Raw genomic sequence first — 20,657 nt, 5'->3', positions numbered from 1 at the left:
ACCTAACGCTAATATCAGTGTTTTTAGCGCTCAGCGACTTTCAAACTCACTCAGTAGGCAAAACAGTCCTAGTCCGCACAGACAACATGACAGCTGTGTATTACATACAAAAACAGAGGGGAAACATTCTCTCCAACTATCATGCCTAGCACAAGCCATTTGAAAATGGGCCATACATCACAAAGTGTATCACCTGGCAGAACACCTTCCCGGAGTAAACAATCAAATTGCAGACCTTCTCAGCAGACCGAGACAACAAATCCACGAGTGGAAACTTCATCCCCTAATCCTCCTTCCCTACTTTCAGGAATGGGGCTTTCCTCAGATAGACCTGTTTGCCAAAGATCAAATTGCAAAATTCCCAAGCTTTGCCTCCAGGTTTCCACACCCGCTCTCCACAGGCAATGCCCTATGGATGAACTGGCAAGGGATATTTGCCTACATTTTTACCCCTCTCCAACTCATTCCGCTGGTAGTTCGAAAATTCAGGCAATCATCCCTCAGACTCATTCTCATAGAGATCTAAATCGAACTCTGGGATCTATCAGGGCCCTGCTGAACACTCCTATCATTTATTGAAACTGCATAATTCACTCATGCTCATGGAACACTGGACCCGTTACTGCTGGAATGCAGGCATTAATTTTACATAATTCAGTATGAATCTCCTTCAGATGTTTAGACTGAGAAACTGGATTACAGCTGACAACCACAAGAGTCTCCAGAATTCCTTGCAATGTCTTCTGCATACATAGGATAATGACTAGCTATGAAGGTGATGTTTCAGGTGGCTGATTGTACCACGAGAGAAAGCGGAGTACGACGTGGCATACAGGTGGCCACTCCATCGTCGCCCGAGACGTTGTCCCTCTTCTAGGGTCAAGTGGATTTTCTTGGAGCATGGCTATCTGTGCTCCCCTGTGCCTAATGTAGCTGAGTATGTTATGGAGTTTCGCTGGTGAGCCCATGCCTCTAACGTTCTAAGTAAGGAACTTTATCCTCTAGGGCCTACATTTGCACCTGCCATGTGTTCCTGGTCTAGTGGGCTGCCTGCCATGCCCGGCTTTACCCATGCCTTGCCACATGAACGCTCGTGCACACTTTAGAAAACCCAACACCCCAATCAGAGGGCAATAGCGCAACCACTAGCCGCCCAAACCTGTGAACCAAACAATACAGAGAGTCAGACTGCTGGCTCCGGACCAATAGGCGAGGCATTCTGGCGGGGGGTAGATGCAGAGTTTAGGTAGGCCAGGAGCGCCTCGTCCCGGCTCCACCATGTAGTTTTACTCCCAAATGGTGATTCTCAGTCCTGAGATCATGTCCATAGTCTGTGGCGCCCCCACAACTGGGTCCGACCATGGTCTTTCATCTGTTGCGGAGTGGATTCTTGGGTGGTGTGAAATATACGCCAGTTCAGGGGGTGCCCTGGAGGTCTGCCTTGGCTAGGCAGTGCCATCCGCAGATCGTGGAGCGAGCATCGGCTGTAGAGGATCTGTTTTGAGGGCATTCCCATATTCAACCCATGTATCGACAGATCCAGCCGATGCCTCTGAGGTTTTACCCTGGTGCAGGGGCGAGATGATTTGCGCTACTGCTTGCAGCGCAGATTGTCTATCCTGGTAAGTTTGCGATGCTGTGGGCTTTAGTGTTGGATCTGTCTTCTGTCTATGCTTCAGTCTTTATCTGCGTTGCTGTAGCCCTGTCTGATCACAGCACCCTCCTTGTATGCTTCCATCCAGGTCCAAACATCCTCCAGGGTATTACAAAAGTGTGAGGCGCCGTCAAGTGTAGGGAGTCATTCTCGCCGGTGGTCTTACCGCCCCCCTCTTTCCTGTCCTGCGGGCGAAGGTTCCCTAGTAGCAAGCTGGGTGACCCCCGGTTTCTGCTTCGGCATCCTGTTCTCAGATAAGCCCCTTGTGCCAGATATTGCGACCTGGGCAACTTTACGAGGATTAGGGCTCGAGATCTAGAAGTTGACCTCCAAGCGCCTATGAGCTATGTATGCAGCACTGTACTGACTGTCCTCTTGGGGCGTCAAGCCTCTGGGTCTCGATGTCCGCTTGTGCTTTTGCTCTTGGCAGGGCTGTTCTAGCTCTGGTTTTCGGGGTCAGCGGGGTTGCTGGTAGCTAGGGCAGGGCCACTTGGCATCTCTTTCCTCCGCATGGACACAAGTACTCAGTCCCTTATTGCATCTGTGATCTCCCACTGGTTTTAGTGTGCGTGGGGAACCCAACCAGCACAGCTGCCTCGGCTCTTGCGCTCTCAGGTACCTTCTTTTTTTGTCTCCTGTCTGTTTGGCACCGCTGGGTGTTGTTCTTTCCGTTTTGTTTGGCAGCAAGCCGGTTTGAGAGTGTGGTCACAGCTGGAACCAAATTTTCTGCAATTTTAGGGTCTCCACAATTCCCCTCAGCCTCTTCTTTGCAATCGGGTCTCCCCTCAGGCCGGGGCGAAGTGCCGGTGTGTCCTAGGCCGGATTTCCGGCACCGTGGCTGGGCTGCTGCAGCTGCACTCCCCTCCACTCCCAATGCAGCGCTCGCACCAGTGTGGTCTATGGTGTCGTTATGAGAGTGTCTTTTTGGGGGAGACCACCGCTGCTGCTCATTTCGGGGCTTCCCCGTGGTCCTGCTTCTCTGTGGCTTTGGTCTGGGACTGCTGCGCCACCTTCCGAGGCCTTATCAGGCCTCTCTGTCCGCAACTCCGGCACTCCACAGGCCTCCGCCATATCCCCTGTCTCAAGATCAGCAGTCGCACTCATATACTGTCAGGAGGGTCCACCGCTGCGAGACCGCAGCCACCTCTGCCATGTGGAGCGACAGGGCAGGCCGCAGGTATCGTCGAGAAGCCTGCTCGTTTCACTCATTCATGCGTGTTTGGGTCACGCCTCGCTCGCCTTCTGAGTACCTGCAGCCTCTGCAGCATTTAGCACTCGTCTGTGTTCCCCCCACTCCCAGGCACCGTGGGGTGGTGAACTTGGTTGCTCAGGGCCACCATATGTCGTCGCTGGAACAGGATATTTTGTGGGCCGGGACAGAGCTCTGCGCTCACACGTCCGCCATGTTTGGTGCCTTGGCCATGCCCCTCTAGCAGACTGTTACTTGTTAAATTCATTTTTATTTGAGTCAACCTTAATGTAGTGAACTGTTTGGTACCATGGAGTATCAACTTTGGTTGCACCGTTCAAGAGTTAGCACAGCTAAGGGGTCAGTGTGTAAGCCTGTATACGCCAATGGGGTGACCAAGTCGCTACTCAGTAAAATCATCAGTTTCTCGATTTTGCTACCAGAAATAAAATACTTGTTTTACCCGTAATATATGCTGCACCCTGCTGTGGGATGATTTACCATATTATAGAGGGAGGTTTGACTTTTCCATTGGTTTAAATGGCAAAGCCAGGCTACCAGTTTAATTCTGCTCTTTCAGTCTGCAAAGGCAGACTGGGAGACTCAGTTTACCTATGACACACCCAGGGTGACACAACCATTGCTGCTACAGGCTATGCCTTTAGGGTATAGGCCATGTAATGTGCATGTTCTGGGGTCAGTTTTCTGTCACTGAGGTCCAGTAAGGAAGCCTCAGTGCACTTTGAGTCGAAAAACCAGCAGCATCACTCCCAAACCTTGGGGGTGACAATACAAAATGGGGCATTTTCTCACAGTGGCGCTCACATAATTTTCTGGCGTCTGCTGCGCGGTCAAGTTAGACCATTAAAAAAACGGGGTTTGAGTTTCTTTTTGATTTCTAAGAACGTACTCACAAATCGTAAGGACAGAGGGAGTTGATTCCAGCTTTTTGCAGCCATATAAGTGAGTATCCACCTGATGTTGAGTCAAAAATGTGTGGGGTGCTTGCAGAATCAGAGTGTATGCTTACAGTTTGGACCTTTTTTGCCTAAAGTTTTTGTTTCACACCCTTGGATTAATGGGAAAATCCTAGCTGTAGTGAACACTTTAATATATATCCTAACTAACGTAGCAATCTTTAGTTTTCAGACCATCATAGTTTCTTTTCTATCCTGGCAGAAATCACAGATATACACTTGGGACGGACGACCGACTGACCGTTGGACAAAAGTGGACCTGAAGACTGAGTTGCCAAGGGAAACTCTCCTCTCTGTGGAAATAGTTAATGAGCTTAAAGGAGAGGTAAGATGTACCCTTCTCAAAGCTAGAAATGTGCAATTTTGAAAAAGTTTTTTTTTTTTACATTTGGAGATAAACACTAAGTAAAATTACAGTCATTAAGAAAATTAATGTCACAAATTGCCAAGTAACATTTGTATAGTGTGTATATTTTACTTTTTTTCTTTGTGAACAGCAGATTTTGATCTAAAGAATCAGTACTATGATACAATGGGATATGATAATAGGCCAGTGAATTAAATAATTTGTTTCATGAGTCTACATGATAGTGTTTTGAAAGGGGGGGGAACCAAAAATATTTATCCCTTAACCTCTCAAAATGTGTCCCCACCACTGGTAGTGGTATATGGGGAGCCTTTGGCTTGCCTCTTGCCTTGCCTCTAGCTTGGCAGTTCACACAGGAGCGACAAAACTCTTTGACCTTCTCAGACATCTGGAGCCAGTAGAATTGATTGACAAGCTTTTCCCATGTCTTGGGCTGCCCTAGGTGACCAGCAGAGGAGATAGCAGGGGCTAGGTTAAGGAGAAACTCCCTGTGTGGTTGAGGGTCCACCAGGCTCCTGGATGCCCCTGGTTTGGGGTCCCTTCGCTTGCTGTACCGGAGCCCTCCTACCAGTATACTTTATGGTTACCACTGGCATCCCCTTTTGCCTGTTGAACAGCTAACTGTCGCAGGTCTCCTAGAGTGGGATAGGTCCTTTGTCCATTGCTCAGGTCCTCCCTGCCTCTTGGAGTTCTGCCAGATCCAGGGGTCTACTCTCTTTCAGGCACCAGGCCTTCCCCTGAGGGATGGGCTCCCTCTGGACCTGTGGACCTTTGGGGGCTGGGTTGCAGCCTTCCTCCCACTCCTTTTTTGCTTTAGGGACCTGATCCATAGCTTCAGGCCCCAGGATCCCGTGACTCTCTCTCGGGGCCTTCTGGGCTCTGGTTGTGACACACACCCATTTCCGGTTGATCCAACATGGCTGTATGTATCTTCCTTTCCGCTGTGCCCAAGGAGACGTTTCTAAGTCATTGCTCAGCAAACAATCCCCTGGTGTAGCAGGGGACACATTTTCCTTCTATGCTCCAGTAATTCCTCCCCACTCAGTCAGCCACAGCCATAGGGTGTTACTTTGTAACACTGTCAGCGTTGACAGTCTTGTAAACCTCCTCAGGTAAGATCTGGTCTGGGGAATCTAGTTTAGCCATGACACCGGCTATACTGGCACCTGTGTCTCCCGGAGCCTTCACCTCCACTCCATTGGTTGTTTTGGCCACTAAATATGCTTCTCCATTGTAGGAGGCCAGTGGGCCAAAGGCTCAATGTTCTCCCCACTCAAGGACACTCTATGTACCCTTTGAGATCCACAGGAGAAACTTCACATCCAATCTCCACACTCACCAATCCTTTGGATTGTTCGCCAGCGGGTGTCTTTTCAGTGCATTTTGCATCCCCTCTTTTGAACCCTGGCTGGTTACAAACACCCCCGCCTTCAAGGGGTTGAAACTTTTTTCCCGAATACCCCTTCCCCTTTCACTGGGAGGTGGCTCGTGACATTCCCACACAGGAACTTTTGGGGACTCTTTGGGGCCATCTTTCGTGTTATCCTTTTCCTTCCATCTTTCCCCTGAAAGGGGAACGGACTACCTTTCTTCTGGTCACCACCCAGTGTGAATTCAGGGACAATAGTTCTTACCCATTCGTCAGCTATCTCTCCCAGTTCCCTAGACAGCTTAAAGTGCACCAGATGCTCGTGTAACTTCTCTGAATGCCAATTTATTTAAAAAATGTGCTCATTAACCAACAGATTTTAGAGCCCTTCAAATGTTCCCACTTTGTTGCCTTTAATCCACCCATCGAGTGCATTAACGGAGGTATCAACAAAGTCTATCCATGTGTGTGTGTTCTGAAGGCATCTAAGCTTCTTCCTATACTTTTCAGGAGTTAGCCCAAAAAGCTCAACAAGGGCTGCCTTCGTGTGGGTGTAGGATTCAGCTAACTCCTAGTGTGAATAGTCTATCTCTACCAACCCCTGGGACTAATGCTCACAGAAGTTTGCCCCGGTCTTGTGTCCCCACCTTCCTCATCTTGCGAGCTCTCTCATATGAGGCCAGCCACTAGTCCATGTCATCCCCTGGAACTTAACTAGGGAGAACTCCTTTGAGCAGCATTAAACCAGACTGGAAGTTCCAGGTAGGGTGATGGTATCATTGTGGGATCTGTGGTCCTGAGAAAAGCAGATTGGCACAGTGGGCAATTTGGGGTGGCCCAAACAGGACGACAATCTGCGGACACGAGGGATAAAGGGTAATAGTCTCCCCGTTATCATCGCTGTCCTTAATTTTTTTACCTTACCCAGGAATTCCAATAAAAAAAATACTGAAGGACTTAACTGACCTAGTTTTAATCACAGTTCAGTTATAGTTCTGCACAAAAAGATCCCGGACCAAATCTGTATGATTTGTGTTCCCTGTTACTTTGCTCCATCCCAGGCGATGGTCTGCAGAGGGATGTTGTTAGCAAGCCCTATGGTGAAGCATGCCACTATTAATGGGTAAGGGCAGTTTTACCAATCTTTGTGTTTTGCCTCTGTGACACTCCATCTAGATATCTTTATGTCTTCCTATTCCCTTTGGTGTGTGTAAGAATAGTAGTGTGTCGCTGTGTCGGTCACTGGCTGAAGAGCAGGGCTTCTAACTCGTTACTGTTGATCTTTACTCCAGATGCTTTCACAAACTTGATGCACATGCTCTCCAGTGTCTTCAGGGAGTGCCTGTCTGTACAGACCACTGAGATGTCATGCATGTGGAGAGAGCACTTATTTTTGCTTTTTCCTCTTCTTGCTGCTTGGTACTGTCCCTCCATTGATGATCTTGTTCTGCTTGACTCATTCGGCAAGGAGCTCTGTGACACAAATAAACAGAAGAGATGAAAGTGAGCAGCCTTGTCTAACCCCGGACTGGGGAGGGGTTTGTGCTGGGGAGGGTTTTTGCTGATCATAGCCATGCTAGAGATATCTCAATACATTGTGTCCACTATGTGACAAACAAAGTTTCCAAGTGACTTAAGTGTCCAGTCAGTAAACTCATCGGAGGTGTAGTCAAGCACCTTTTCCTGACCACGGTTGTCTGAACATTTCGGCCTCTGACCTACTCAATTGTGTCTCAGACCAGGGCCAGGCTGTTTGCGATTTGCCGACTCAGAGTCTCAGAGCATTTGTCAGGGTGGACTTTCTTTGTGAATACCCTGTATAGATGGTTGACCATTATCGTGACTAAGATTTAAAGAGCGAGATTGACTTCTACTTCTTGGGGTCTTCACATCCCTTTTGTTTGTACGAAAGTGTTATCATGCCTTCTCGCAGGGATTGCAACATACGGCCCTTTTCCTGCATATACGCGTAAAGCTTGCTCAAGTCCAGGCGGATCAGGTCCCACAATTCGACATATAGTTCTACCGAGCGACCATCACTGCCCAGGGACTTCTCTCTTGGAGGTTGTGGCTGCCAAGTAGTTTGGCCATTGTGAAGGGTGGGTTCAGACGTCCCTCTCTATTCCAGAATCTGTGTTTTGAGATCTTTTATTTAAAAAATGTGCTCATTAACCAACAGATTTTAGAGCCCTTCAAATGTTCCCACTTTGTTGCCTTTAATCCACCCATCGAGTGCATTAACGGAGGTATCAACAAAGTCTATCCATGTGTGTGTGTTCTGAAGGCATCTAAGCTTCTTCCTATACTTTTCAGGAGTTAGCCCAAAAAGCTCAACAAGGGCTGCCTTCGTGTGGGTGTAGGATTCAGCTAACTCCTAGTGTGAATAGTCTATCTCTACCAACCCCTGGGACTAATGCTCACAGAAGTTTGCCCCGGTCTTGTGTCCCCACCTTCCTCATCTTGCGAGCTCTCTCATATGAGGCCAGCCACTAGTCCATGTCATCCCCTGGAACTTAACTAGGGAGAACTCCTTTGAGCAGCATTAAACCAGACTGGAAGTTCCAGGTAGGGTGATGGTATCATTGTGGGATCTGTGGTCCTGAGAAAAGCAGATTGGCACAGTGGGCAATTTGGGGTGGCCCAAACAGGACGACAATCTGCGGACACGAGGGATAAAGGGTAATAGTCTCCCCGTTATCATCGCTGTCCTTAATTTTTTTACCTTACCCAGGAATTCCAATAAAAAAAATACTGAAGGACTTAACTGACCTAGTTTTAATCACAGTTCAGTTATAGTTCTGCACAAAAAGATCCCGGACCAAATCTGTATGATTTGTGTTCCCTGTTACTTTGCTCCATCCCAGGCGATGGTCTGCAGAGGGATGTTGTTAGCAAGCCCTATGGTGAAGCATGCCACTATTAATGGGTAAGGGCAGTTTTACCAATCTTTGTGTTTTGCCTCTGTGACACTCCATCTAGATATCTTTATGTCTTCCTATTCCCTTTGGTGTGTGTAAGAATAGTAGTGTGTCGCTGTGTCGGTCACTGGCTGAAGAGCAGGGCTTCTAACTCGTTACTGTTGATCTTTACTCCAGATGCTTTCACAAACTTGATGCACATGCTCTCCAGTGTCTTCAGGGAGTGCCTGTCTGTACAGACCACTGAGATGTCATGCATGTGGAGAGAGCACTTATTTTTGCTTTTTCCTCTTCTTGCTGCTTGGTACTGTCCCTCCATTGATGATCTTGTTCTGCTTGACTCATTCGGCAAGGAGCTCTGTGACACAAATAAACAGAAGAGATGAAAGTGAGCAGCCTTGTCTAACCCCGGACTGGGGAGGGGTTTGTGCTGGGGAGGGTTTTTGCTGATCATAGCCATGCTAGAGATATCTCAATACATTGTGTCCACTATGTGACAAACAAAGTTTCCAAGTGACTTAAGTGTCCAGTCAGTAAACTCATCGGAGGTGTAGTCAAGCACCTTTTCCTGACCACGGTTGTCTGAACATTTCGGCCTCTGACCTACTCAATTGTGTCTCAGACCAGGGCCAGGCTGTTTGCGATTTGCCGACTCAGAGTCTCAGAGCATTTGTCAGGGTGGACTTTCTTTGTGAATACCCTGTATAGATGGTTGACCATTATCGTGACTAAGATTTAAAGAGCGAGATTGACTTCTACTTCTTGGGGTCTTCACATCCCTTTTGTTTGTACGAAAGTGTTATCATGCCTTCTCGCAGGGATTGCAACATACGGCCCTTTTCCTGCATATACGCGTAAAGCTTGCTCAAGTCCAGGCGGATCAGGTCCCACAATTCGACATATAGTTCTACCGAGCGACCATCACTGCCCAGGGACTTCTCTCTTGGAGGTTGTGGCTGCCAAGTAGTTTGGCCATTGTGAAGGGTGGGTTCAGACGTCCCTCTCTATTCCAGAATCTGTGTTTTGAGATCTTTTCTAGGAATTTATCCGCCTGGTCTCTTAACTTAGCTGAGTAAAGTTTTTGACTCTCATAACTTTCCCCTACCCACTTTAGAGGTTTGCCAAACTCTGTTAGCGGGGTGTGGGCAGAGTGAAGTTTCTTAATGAGGAAATGTAGGAAGCTGGGTATTTATGTAGTATGCCCAAATGAGGTATACTGTGCAAAGAGTCCAGGTATCCCTTAGAAGAGGACAGGGGCTTGCTCTAGCATTCCCAAGGTTCTCTTTTAGGGGGTTGTAAGGTTGAGCAGCCTTTGGCTTATCTGAGAGGCGTGCTAGACATCTGCAGCACACACACAGTCAATAAATGATGCACACAACTCAGTAAGGAGATCCACTACTATTTATAAAAACAACATATATCTTTATATAATATTTGGCACCAAAATTATTACGATCAGGTAGGTAAGTTTCGAGATGGAAATATTGATAGTTTTCAAAAGACATTAAACTTAATTACTTGTGTGTGCGAGCTAACTCAGAGGTCACTAGAAACTTTCTCAAATGAACAAGAAGGGATTAGTTTCTGACAACCGCATAAACATGACAACTTTGTTTCCCTTAGAGTCGGAACAATATCTTCAGAGTCGTGGAAGCAATAGATAACCGTTTCACTGAGTCAATCGTGCATGCTTCGTTTCTACAGAGTTGTTGCACAGAAATAGGGAGACAGGCATTTCAATAAAAGGGGTTTATTGAACAGTCTTCTTTGTCATGCAAGAGATATGAACTGCTACAATCGTAAGACAGAATGCGAAGTATAATGCATACAGTGTTAACAGTAATATAAAATACTGTAATAGCATGGTCTTACCTCCAGTAAGCGCCACAGAGCTGCGTTGCAGAGTGTTGTAAAAAGGGGCATGGCCTCTGAACAACTCTCTGCAACACAGCTCTCTGGTGCATGCTGGAGGTACCTGGTGGGCTAGTTGGCCCCCAGGGACCCTCAGGATTGATAAGGAATTCATTCCCCAACTTAAAACGCGCTGCAGGGCGTGTTTGCAGACATGTCTCCTCAGGCCCCGCCCCTTTCCTTCTCCATTGTGCAAACGCACCCCCTGGCGAGCTGTAAGTTGGGGAATTAATTCCTCTTCAATACTGAGGGTCCCTGAGGGCCAACTAGCCCACCAGGTACCTCCAGTATTCACCAGGGAGCTGCATTGCAGAGAGGTGTTCAGAGGCCACGCCCCTTTTTACAACTCTCTGCAACGCAGCTCTGTGGCGCTTATTGGAGGTACCTAGTGGGCTAGTTTGACCCTAGGGACCTTCAGGATTCAAGGGGACTTAATCTATCAACTTAAAACGGACACAGGGCGTGTTTACACAGTGGGGAAAGGAGGGAACGGGACCTGAGGTGAAGTGTGCAAACCCGTCCTGTGGCGCGTTTTGAGTTGGGGAAATAATTCTCCTTCAATCCTGAGGGCCCCTGGGGGCTAACTAGCCCACCAGGTGCTTCCAGTAAGAGCCACGGTGCTGCGTTGCAGAGAGGTGGTCCAAGTCGTGCCCCTTTTTTTTACACCTCTCTGCAACGCAGCTCTGTGGCGCTTACTGAGGTACCTAGTGGGCTAGTTGGACCCTAAAAACCCTCAGCATTCAAGGTGACTTAATCTCCCAACTTAAAACGGCCATAGGGCGTGTTTACACAGTGGTGAAGGGAGGGGATGGGTCCTGAGGTGACGTGTACAAACATGCCCTGAGGCGTGTTTTAAGTTGGGGAAATAATTCCCCTTCAATCCTGAGGGCCCCTGGGGGCCAACTAGCCCACCAGGTGCTTCCAGTAAGCACCACTGAGCTGCGTTGCAGAGAGGTGGTCCAGGCCGTGCCTCTTTTTACACCTCTCTCCCACGCAGCTCTGTGGCGTAACTGGAGATACGTGGTGAGCTAGTTGGTTTGAAGAGGACTTTATCCCCTAACTTAAAACGGCCACTGGGCGTGTTTGCACACATCACCTCAGGCCCCCCGCCCCTCCCCTCCCTTCAAAAGTGTGCAAAACAGCGCTGTGTCGCGTTTTAAAAGGTAGTTTTAATCCCCCTGCCCTATTATGTACTAGGGGCTTACAGAGGAGGCCATGGTAATCACAGGGGTACCCAAATAGTGTTCCCTAGTGTATGTAGGTGTTTTCACTGTATTCTAAGTGTGTGGTGCCGCGGCTAGGGCGACTGACTCCGGAATCTGGGGATCACGGTTCGATCCCCAGCGGCAGATTAGCCCAGCACCATGTGACTCTAGGCAATAGCTTGCTTAATTTTCCCGACGGCCCCCAGCGCCTAGAGACCCTTAGGGGTGATTGTGCGCTTTACAAATGTGGATTATTATAAGTGTTTTTTAGCATAGCACTGGCTCGAGGACTGGTTAGTCAGTCAGTTACCACAGGTACCCATCAGAAAAAGTTGAGGGTATAGGATGATTTTGCAACAAGGCCTCTTTCTGCTCCTCTGTTTGTTCTTTCTGCACGTCTTCCTTCTTCGTCTTTGAGGACTTCTGTTGCTTCTTTCTGCGTTTCTTTTGTTTCTTTTAGTGCGTTGTTTCTTCTTTGTTCACATGTCCTACCTCTGTAGGCATAGTTAGAAATTAGCATTTAAAAAAACCTTTGAAATTCACTGAAAAAGCCATAGGTTTCAGGCACGTTATAGTTGGAAATTAGCATTTAAAAAACCTTTCAAAGTCACTGAAAAAAAACAAAAGTTTCAGGGGCGTTCTAGTTAGCTGGACATTTCTCTTGTACAAGACCATTGAAATTCCCCTGTTATAGTTAGTTCAGCTAACTATAACTCGCGCGCCCGCAATGCACTGCTGATGACGTCACATATTACATCACTCAAGACATGGTCAGTAACATCACTCGTGACATCACTGAATACATCATCCTTGTGATAGAGTGGGAGACCTCCTCTCACCCTAATATAACCTTTGATACACACACTCAAAAATACAAACTAACATTTACAAAACAATGCACATACCAATACCAGTTACAACACACCTATTCTGTAATTCCAAGATATACAGACACATCCACTGATTCACCAACAGGTCCTATACAGTCACTCATACATGTATTCACACATCATATGTACTTATACACCTATACATCCCCACCACACACCACCACTCATCTATAGTTACTCACACACATACTCACACATGCAAACAAAGTATAAAACATCCATTTACTTGCATATACAGTTATACACCCACTACCACACGTACTTCTACCGAAACCTACAGATACTTACTCTCTTAAACAATCACTTATAGAAACACCTACTTATTTCTACAGGAAATCTTCCAATCTCTCAATCACACATATACTTACTTATATACACCAATACTCACATATACTAGTTTAAAACATATGTAGTTACTCATAAAGATACTATTGAGACAGTAATTCACTGACTAACACACCCATACACACTACCATCCACCTATACAGTCCTGCATACATGCTGTCTTCAACATATACAAACAGTGAGTCACTCATTCAATTCAAAAAACTTTATTTCGGCTAAAAGCCATAAAAGTGCATAAAAGCTCACATTTCAATAACATTTCCAATATCACAATATAATTTCTTTACATTTTAGTGGCAGATCAATACATCTGGAAAGAAGGAATTTGCTAAAAGAGAAGCCCCTATTGCATCTCCACACAATTACAATACCACTACAAGTATAAATAGATAAAAAGCCAGAATAAAAAGTGCCAAAACAGCACAAATATCACAATGTAAAATAAACGGATTGGAGAGTTTATATACATAGACCATGTTTCTTCCTAATCAGATAAACGTTGACTAAATACCTGCTCAAAGTAAATACCACCAGCCTCGAGGTGTTTGAGGCGAATATACGTTCCGCTACAATAAGTTGTCTTATCCCCAGGTTTTTACATAGTGGTTTAATCCAATTGGACCTGGCAGACTTATATGCAGTACAAAAGAAAAGCACATGACTAGTAGTTTCAATTGCCTCCTGGTTACACAAAGTGCAAAGATTACAGTCCGGTTTGTTCCTCCATCTGCTAGTTATTGAATTAATTTGTAATATTCCATATTTAAATTTCAAAAACAAAGTTTTTGTCAGTGGAGGCTGTATTTCATCCATAAATTGTTCAAAGCACGGGGTGTCCTTAATTAGCATGAATTTTTGTGTAAGAATACCGATGTTTGGGTCAAGCAATCTTTCGTTATTCACAAAAGCCCAGTATACATTTTTAAGCTGCTGTTTACAATTTGGAGTCATAGCTGAAGGATTATTCCAGAAGTGGGCTAGCCCCAATTTAGTGCACCAAGAACAAATGTGGTTTAACCATTTAATTTCATTAAGGGAATTCATACTCATAATTTCCACTAACCCATTTTTATAACTGGACAACTCGGGCGTAGTCCACAATCTGACCCAGTACATGAGCGGTCTTAGAGTTGCATGTGCATCTGTACGCTTGAGGTCAATATCTAAAAATATTGGGAGAAGTGGAGATCTGTTAGGAATTCTGAGTAAGCGACGTACAAAGTTATTTTCTTCTCTCTCAAAATTCTTACTGGAATAAGGTCCCCAGATTTCTGCACCATAAAGCGCCGCAGATTGTGCTTTTGACTTGAATACCTCTAAGGCTGGTGATATTGCCTTGGAGAGACTCCCGCCTTGGATTTTCAGGATGGGAAGTGAGTTTTGTTTAAGAGACAGTCTGCTCTTTTCCAACTGGCCCTTCCAAGTCATTTTACTGTCAATCGTTATGCCTAGATAACTGACACTATCCACATACTCCAATTTTTTCATTATGTAGTGTTAGTTTCTTTTTGAAGGACTTTTGTGGGTTCAGGGCCATGTATTTGGTTTTCGAAGAATTTATTTCTAGCCCCTTTTCATTACAATATTTATTAAATTGGTTAACCAGATTTTGCAAGCCCTTTGGGGTTTGAGAGATAAGTATCGTGTCGTCAGCGAACAATAGCGCAGTGACCACCTCCTTTCCTAGTTTAGGGGAATCGTGTTTACAGTTAGTTAGGCATGAGGGGATATCATTTACATAGAGGGAGAAGAGTGTGGGGGCCAGCACGCATCCTTGCTGTACCCCCCTACAAACTGGAATGGCCTTTGTTACCTCCCCATTACTTCCCCAGCGAACTTTGGCATAATTATCTACATGTAACCTGATAAGTTCTCTTAAGAGTTCAGAAGGGACTCCCATTGCACCCAAAGTGTACCACATTAAATCACGAGGGACCAGATCAAACGCTGCCCGTAGATCCATAAATGCTACATACAGTGTGCCCTTCCTTATATTTAGGTATTTCCAACATATACACATGAATCTAAACACTTGGTCTACTGTACTTGTCTTAATTCTGAACCCGGCCTGGTACACGGACAGAATTTTACCCTCCTCCATCCATTCTATTCGTCGGTTTAAAATGTCTGGCAAATTTTTTTTGTAAAATATCAATTAAACTGATTGGCCTGTAATTGGCGGGATTATAACGGTTCCCCTTTTTAAAAATAGTAACAATTTCAGCCCCCTTCCAGGTATCGGGGATTGGTGTTCCTGCCACTATGGAGTTGCAAAGAAAATGTATGTAAGGGCACCATACCTCCGTGTCGTGTTTGAAAAGATCCCCTGGGATTTTATCTGGCCCTGGAGCTTTCCCAGCCTTAACTGCCTGAATTGCCACCAATGTCTCTTCCTGGCTGAACCAAAGAGTCCCTAGCTCTAATGCTGCATCTAACTCCCATGGGCCTTTACGTATGGTCATTTCTTTAGATAGATAGAGGTTTGCAAAATGATCACACCAGGTGTTTTCATCTAGGTAGTGATCATTTAGAGATTTCTCAGATTTTTTACGCTTGGAGAACAAGCTCCAGAAAGTACAATGATCCCTCTCCCTAGATGCTTTGAGAAGATCCTCCCAAATGGAATCATCCCATTCTTGTTTGGCCGAGGTCATGAGAGTTTTGTACTTCTCTCTAGCATTTCTTATACCTTGTGGATCTTTAGACCTAACAGCATGGACTAAATTTGTTTTTGCTAGCCGGCATTCACTGTTATACCAGGGGTTCCCTGACTCGCTGTGTTTGTTTTTGTTTACTTTGTCTTTCCTATAGAACTTACACAGGAGGGGTGACAAAGAGTTTACCAGCCGATAGTGCATGTCAAGAACTTCCTGGGACCCTGGGCTGGAGTGACTATAATGACTAATAGTATTGGAAAAAGCATTATAAATGCTTTCCATCAATTTATCTTTAGCCAAAATGTAGGGCCACTTGATTGCCCGCCTATTATTTGAGATTTGAATTTCTCCCTCATCCATTGCTAGATCAGTTGATCCAGTTGGTTCTAAAAAACTTCCAGGGTCTAGCGATAAACATAATGGATAGTGGTCGCTCTCGGTTCTACATTCTATATCCAAGATCAAGTGCCATAAATTAATAGAAACCATTATGAAATCTATCAAGGATTTTGAGTCACCCCTATTAAAAGTATGAGACGGTGGTTGATCTGACTTAAAGCGGCCTTTACATGCCCTCAGATCATGTGTCATGGAAAGCTGTAAAATTTGAATAGCTGCCACTGAGCTCTTCACTGGACCGAAACTATCTAATACTGGAATATCATTTGCTACATCCTGGTCTTCAAAGAGGTTTTCCAGGCCCATGATGGGTTCAAAACGGCAGTTGAAATCTCCACCTATGAGGATCCCAGAATCTGTCTCCAATGTTTCGAGGTAAAGGCCCAGTTGTTCCAGGGCCTGGGATTCCTGGTTTAGGGGTTTGGGTCTACTGTACACGTTGATGATAAAGAGCTCCCCCAGTCTCTGTGATGTCATTTTAATGCCTAAAAGATCTTGTGAAGGAAGAGCAAGAGGGGATACCTCTACTTTCATGGTTGTACGTACCCAAATGGTTAATCCCCCAGAGGGCCTACCTCTTTTAGAGGGGAGTGCTCCACAGTGGAAGGTTTTATAGCCTAACCTGTGGATGGTATCTAAAGCCCAAGTCTCTTGTAACAGGATGATGTTGTACTCCTCCATATAACTGCACCAGACATCGTCCTGTAAATTCTTACACACCCCTGCAATATTCCATGAGATGAGTTTTAAGGCTCTTAAGACAGGTGGTGGTGGCTCTTTCCCCGATCCAACAGTGGGCAACTCGCTAATCAGTAAATTCTCTTTTTCAACATTACTAATGGGCAGGGATATACAGGTTCCAGCTTTGGGGGTGGTGGTTATAGTGAGTTCAGGGCTGCTAAATTGAATGTTGTTATCTTTATGTATCTTTTTGTTATCCATTAAAGGGTAGGAAAGAGAAACCTCAGGCAATTGATCTCGGACAGGACATACAGGGGTCTGGTACCAAGAGCTAATACTGACCCAAGAAAAAGGAGGAACGCCATGTCAATAGCCCCACCATTGGCCATTGACATTCAAGTCCCAGTTGGAACTCTGTGGGGCAAGTGGCGGGAAGCTAATACTGACCCAAGAAAAAGGAGGAACGCCATGTCAATAGCCCCACCATTGGCCATTGACATTCAAGTCCCAGTTGGAACTCTGTGGGGCAAGTGGCGGGAAATCAAAGAAAGTAGGAAAAGAAGAGATGAACCCCTTAGATCTTACAACTTGGTAAGGCAGATCTCTGTACCCTGTAATTTTTTCCTTTGGATAAAAATAGCTTAGATCTCAGTTACCAATTACTGACTCCGTCCCCCGTGATTCCTGTCTATATACTAACTCAGCTACTGAAGGGTGTTTAAAATTGACCAAAATGCAATCACCATTTATATCCTTGGGTCTAGTTCCCACCCAGCTCACCCTCCTGACATGAATCACTTGACAGTCAATGGAGGGATGAAGGGGTCTGTTTTCTCTTAGCCAGTATAAGGTTTTATTTTTGAGCTCATTATATGATTCGCTACGATCATCTTTTAGTGGCGGGACCCCGGTTAAAACAACCAAATATGGTTGACACCCGGGTGGGAGATCCGCGGTTGGTGTTGTTTTAGGCTTATTATCTCTTACAGCAGCGTTTATAGGGGCAGGTATCGAATTTACAGGTTCGCTAAGTGTTTGTGCGTTATTCCTGGACTTATCTTTAGTGAGTGACGATTCCTCTGGTAATGCAGGCTCTCTTCCACCCCCCCGCCTATCATGCACCTCTCTGTTTGGTATACTACTTGTACTCACAGTGGGGACCAACTCCCTGGCTTTTTTGGGGCATTCAGATTGTCCATTCGGCCTGCTTTTTGCGGCAGGTATATCAGATGTATCTTCTATTCCTCCCTTTCTAGAACATAATATTATGTCTTTATTATTAGGTAGCCCAGTTCCCAGTTCTGCTGGTGATCCATCCTCTCTAAGTTTTGAATGTAATTTCACCAGCTTTTTTATTGCACAAAAATTATCTAAGGAGACCTGCTCAAATGTATCTAACCTTAGAACTAGCTTATCTAGTCTTTCAACCACTGGGGACAAGATGGCGGATACCATCTGCTTTATTTGTGCAATGAGAGGAGATTCCGGTATCAGGCCCGAGGTCATAGAAGACGTATGGGGATGCCTTGTCGCATTTTCAGGTTCTATTTCAATATCACTGTGTAATGGCCTACCTCCCAACTGAGCCGTTATTCCACTATGTACAGTCCCCCTTCCATTACTAGGCCTACCCACTTTGGTCAAATTTTTCTTTTGCCTTTTGTGAGTTTTCGAGCGAAGATCACTGTGTGGTGAAATAGCGCGCTTCCTTTTAGTAGCCTCTGGGGGTAGTGGTACAGTTGGATTATCCTCAGTTATTGGGGTGACAACAACAGGTGTATCAGAATTTTCCTCATGAATGGTTATAAGGGGTAACTCAGTGACAGAAACTCTGTGCAGTGTATTTATCTCAATGGGGACTGGGATAGTACTAATATCTCCATTTGCAGCCTTCACCATGTTGGAAAGGTTATCGAGGCTTGATCTTAGCTCATTAATCCTTGCTTGTTGAGTACTATTGGAATCGTTCTCAAGCAGGATAGGGGGTTCAATAGTGTTTGGCGAAGGGGCTAAAGCAAGAGGACCCAGTGAGGAGCGTTTCTGGCCACAGGATTCGCGAGACAGCCTCCGTTCTGCAAGGGCTATCTCCTTTTCGACCACCGAACAAGCTCTGGTTATAAACTGGTCCATTGTCCCTAACACGTAGTAACCCCCCCCCCCCCCCCCCCCCCCCCCGGGGGTATGGTAATCCGTTATGAGCAATGCTGCGGTGATCAGGGGCGGGGCTCAGGCCAGAACGCGGACCAGGTGTGCAGTGTCCCGCTGGGGCTCCTGGGAGTTGGAGTCCCGGCGGCGTTCTGGTCAGCACACACAGCCCTTCCCTCAGGCTGGGCCCCAGGTATGCACTCCACAGGCCTTCGATGTCGCAGCGGCACCCGCGGAGCGGGTGCGGCAAGGTACAGCAAGGCACAGCTTTCTCCCGTAGCAAACGCCGCTAAGGAGTCACGGGCAAGAGCACCCTCAGCAGTCCTCCTCTCTCCACAATCCGGTATGTCACTCATTCATGCATCTATGCACTGAGTAATATCCCCCACCGAACCATACAGCCACTCAGACACTCGAACTTATACTCAAAAAACCAACTAATAACCCATATAGACACTCATGTAGCTACACACCAACCGATGTAGCCACGTAAACACAAAGTGAGAGACTGATACAGATATTTACATATTTAAACATTACTCACTAACCCATGTATTCACTAAAATACACTTAGTTATACAATCAATTTTACAAAAAAAATCATCCATTTAGACACTTATATACCCATTTATTCTTCCATCGACCTCGAGATGTACATATATAAACATATTTATTTTTCAGAAAAACTCACATTCACTGGATGATGTGGTCAGCTATTTTGTATTTAAAAGGTGCTGTTTAAGCTGCCAGCTTCTTATTGGGATGCCGACTGCTGTAGTTATTTCTGTGAGTCTCCCTGTGTTGCCCGTCTGGCTGAATGTTCATCGGCGCTCAGCAGGCTAATTCTTTCTCGCCTTGTGGATTGAAGTACGTTGAGGTATTTTGAACATATTTGGTAAACGTACAGCTTTTCATTTATTTTTGGTTTAGTTTTCCCTGATCTTTCCTGATTTAGTTAAGGTCAATTTTTCGTTCTCGTAGTGATTTGTTTCGCGGAGTCCTTACTGGTGTAACCTTCGGTCTAACATTTTTTTAATGATGCCAGACTTTCTGGTGTTAGGATCACAGTTTTTTGATTCAATGCTCAACTGATTTTTTTTAGGTTCATTTGTAGATTCAGATTGCTGTACCGGATATAGCGAATATATATGTTTAGCCCTTTTTTCAAGACATATTTTCTGGAGACACCAATTTACATGACATCCTCATAGCATCTACTTTTCATTTTTTTGCTAGTATACGGCTTGCTGCTTCGTATGAATTTTAACAGTCCTGATGCTAGGGTCAAACATTTGTTGACACAAAGGCCGAATGGAATCTGTATAATTGTATCCATTAATGGACCGATAATTGAATGGACATTTATTTGTGTTTTGAGATTTTCCAAAATTTTCACCTGTTTGTTGAATTCTGTAAAAGAACACATTTCAAATGACATGGAACTGTTGTTGTTCATCTTGCATTACTTTGTGTCAAGGGGGAATTCCATGGGTGGTGCATAAGTGGTCCAGTGCAATCATCCATGGGTTTTGATTCAAATCCGTATCTATTAAGAATTGTAGACAGGGATTTGTACCAAAATCCTGCTGAAAGTGCACCAGCGGATGGAGAGAACAGAACAGTGCTACTTTTTAGTAGATAATGGGTTGTACTGCTCTCTCCCACATATGAAACGCAACGCAGCAACTTTATCTGCTGTGCTGCGTTGCATGATTTCTTCGTAAAGTTGAGCCGGAGTACTCAGCAGGCATGTGAAAGATGTTAGAAGGGGTATTCGTACTTCAGTATCAGTCCACCCAAATGCAAGCAAGAGAAAAGAAAAATGGATTGCATAGTTTCCTTTATGACCATGCTTTACGTTGATTGGAAGGGCGGGGCTCAATTCTGCACCCTGTGTGGCAACTGAAATCAGAACACTGATTCCCTTCGACTGTCTCCCTAGAGATTAGG

At 45.5% G+C, this 20,657-nt stretch overlaps 1 protein-coding gene across 1 annotated transcript in view; it reads left to right on the top strand.

Moving 5' to 3' along the window:
* Window positions 1–20,657, top strand: part of CMTR1 (cap methyltransferase 1) — a 1,053,443-nt gene that overhangs the window by 744,617 nt on the left and 288,169 nt on the right. Inside the window, exon 18 of the mRNA XM_086925906.1 lies at window positions 4,023–4,145. Within this exon, the coding sequence (XP_086782032.1) occupies window positions 4,023–4,145 (123 nt within the window). The remainder of the gene's footprint in view (window positions 1–4,022; window positions 4,146–20,657) is intronic.

The sequence above is a fragment of the Lissotriton vulgaris genome, chromosome 6 (genome assembly GCF_964263255.1).
Source record: "Lissotriton vulgaris chromosome 6, aLisVul1.2, whole genome shotgun sequence".
NCBI lineage: Eukaryota > Metazoa > Chordata > Amphibia > Caudata > Salamandridae > Lissotriton > Lissotriton vulgaris.
Note: the sequence above shows the minus strand (reverse complement) of the source record. Positions and strands in the feature narration are given on the sequence as shown.